Genomic DNA, 2684 nt, shown 5'->3' with positions numbered 1-2684 from the left:
ATGTTAGGGGGCGGGGTTAACGCGAATCGAGTCTCTGTAATCGATTTGCTTCGCCTTAATGTGCAGGGTGACCAATCCGGTGTTAGATAATAAGGATAATAAGACGGTTAGAGAGCTGATTTATGATCCTTTATTTTAAGTGTAGTTTCAATAAAAAAAAAAGAAAAAACTGTGTAACATGAATGACAAGAACGAGGGAGGAAGTACAGGTTGGAAGAGTCCGACATTTTGTCATTAAAAAAATAAAACATCAGTAACGGACTTACTACACCGGGACGATGAGTTCATTCCTACAGTTTCAATCAAAGACACAGTGGTTGAAAATGCACCAATGTGATCATCCATTTACATCAGATCCACACAATAATGGGTCTAAATATGGGTAGTGTTGAACAATAACAGTAATACATGTTTCAGTCTGAGAAGCTGTGAGCCAGCTGTTCTCTGTACCTGCAATAAATGGGTTACATAATCCATGAAGTGGGAACAATGAAAAACCAGTAAAAATACATTTTCTAATGAGGTCAAACTTGTTAATAACGAGAATCCTGCACTGAAAATAACTTCACTTTGATTCGGGGTGAAACGTGTCTTTAATGGCATTAAGAAAACAGCTTGAGAGGTCAAACATACAGCAACGAGGAAAAGAAAGTTGAATGCACACATTATTCCCGTTCCCTGCTTGAACTGAAATATTCTACAGCCAGACTGATGCCTGTGTGCAGCACCTGGATGGTTCCAGATCTCCTCGCATGCTATGCTTAAGGGGTGCCGAGTAGATATCCAATAAGATTAACTCTTTAGGAATAAATGGGCTTGAGGCTCTTAAGTTCCTTTCAAGCACACACATTGAAGAATACAACCACATCTCACGCTTTTCTTTAAGCAGGAAGCACAGCCAGACTGCTCCCATACGCTGATATTCCTAGAGTCCATCTAGGACACGGCGTCTCGGTTACCCACGCGTAGACTTCCTCCACTTGCAACCAAATTCCGGAGCAGTTTGCACCGACCGGCCAGGTAGTCCTCCTCGTCTACATTGACTAGCAGTTTTATAGCCTCGTGGCCCACAGCTTGTTTCAGGGAATCTGTGATGAAGACCCCTTTGAGGGCCTCCAGCAACGAGCCGTTGATGTAGTCCCTCCAGAAGGCGTCCAAGTAGGTGAGCTCTGAAAACTTGATGTCGCAGATGATGGAGCCCAAGTCTCTGGATTTCAGGATAGTGTTGGCTTGGTTGAAGCGCTCAAACTGTCGCTCCACCGCCTCCTGCTTGTTGGAGAAGATGTTTCCTTGTAGGGCAGACTCATGCTGGCAATATTCTGCACGAACCCGGAGACGAATATCTGGAAAAAGGGTATGGATAAAGTGAAAATATGTATTGTTGCTGCAGTCTAAAGCACTTTTTCTGGATCAGAAGAATAAAAAAAAGGCAGAAAACTGCTGGCTGTAGCTGGAGTAACATTATGAGAACTCTAGATCTCTCTCTGTTTAGGATTTTATATGCAGATATAAAATCTTAATCTAGAGCACAAAAACTGAATCCACAAAGTCAGTATTTATTAAAACATGAAATAACCAAGATAAATAATGTGGTTTACTCCAACTATGGAACAGTTACGGTTGGTTAAAAACTCCTCCGTTGGTCTTATTTTTGAAAACCGACAACATTCAAGAAGTGTTTCACTAAAATAAAGCTAAAAGTTTCGTCACATAATTATAGTTTAGCCTAATAATGATGGAGCTCCCAAACAGCTTTCATAGTTGTTTTAAACACATTAATATCTTTCACTTGGAGGAATAACCGTTCAAACGGGTTGTTCCAAAAGATCCTTGAGGAGATAAAAAAGTCTTATGGTGCGTTCAGACTGAACACGGGGGCCGCGGTAATCTATCTCTGTGGAATTAAACCAGGTGAAACTAAAACTTTACCACTTTTGGAGTTCTGGATAGTACGACGGAGTATCAGGGGAAGGCAGGGGTTTCTTTTTTTTTATTTCGAGAATAAAGTTACAAGAATAAAGTCCTAAAATTAAGACAACAGTCGTAACATTACAAGAATAAAGTCATAACTTCATGAGAATAAAATCCTAAAATTACGAGAATAAAGTTATATTTTATGACATCTCTTAGAAGAACCACTGTCTTCCCTAAAATGAGTAATGTAGAGCATTATGTGAAATGATACTTTTGCTCTGGTTTGAAAAAATGAGGAAATCTTTTAGTACACCAGCATTAAATTGGGCAGCATGTCAAAGTGGACTCAGATTGCTGATTGGTGGAGCTGGGCGGAGCTTTCCGAAACGGGTTGTGGTATGATGACTTCATTCTCGTAATATTACGACTGTATTTTCGTAATGTTACGACTTTATTCTCAAAATAAAAAAAAAAATGTAGCCTGGCCTTTATAGTCCGTCGTAGGATAGAGCACATTGACAGAAGGAGATGTTTTCTTATCTTCTATTTCTTAAATGCGATGTATAATTTTTTTTCACAATTTTGGTATAATTATTGCTCTAACTGGGTTGCTCTGGCAGCTAAAAGCATGTTATACAGTCTCTATACTTCAGTAAATGATTAATGGATCCATCCATCCGTCTTCTGCTTATGTGGGTTAAGGTTGCCGGGGTAGCAGCGTCAGTAGGGAGGCCCAGACATCCCTCTCCCCAGCCACTTGGGCCAGCTCC

At 40.3% G+C, this 2684-nt stretch overlaps 1 protein-coding gene across 1 annotated transcript in view; it reads right to left on the bottom strand.

Annotated features, from left to right (window-relative positions):
• Positions 1-117: 117 nt before the first annotated feature.
• dedd (death effector domain containing) overlaps positions 118-2684 on the bottom strand; it is a 17163-nt gene continuing 14596 nt past the window's right edge. Inside the window, exon 5 of the mRNA XM_015384293.1 lies at positions 118-1343. Coding sequence (XP_015239779.1) covers positions 937-1343 — 407 coding nt within the window. The 3' untranslated portion in view covers positions 118-936. The remainder of the gene's footprint in view (positions 1344-2684) is intronic.

Source organism: Cyprinodon variegatus, unplaced genomic scaffold (genome assembly GCF_000732505.1).
Source record: "Cyprinodon variegatus isolate N-32 unplaced genomic scaffold, C_variegatus-1.0 Scaffold309, whole genome shotgun sequence".
NCBI classification, from domain to species: domain Eukaryota; kingdom Metazoa; phylum Chordata; class Actinopteri; order Cyprinodontiformes; family Cyprinodontidae; genus Cyprinodon; species Cyprinodon variegatus.
This window is presented reverse-complemented; position numbering and strand designations above follow the sequence as displayed.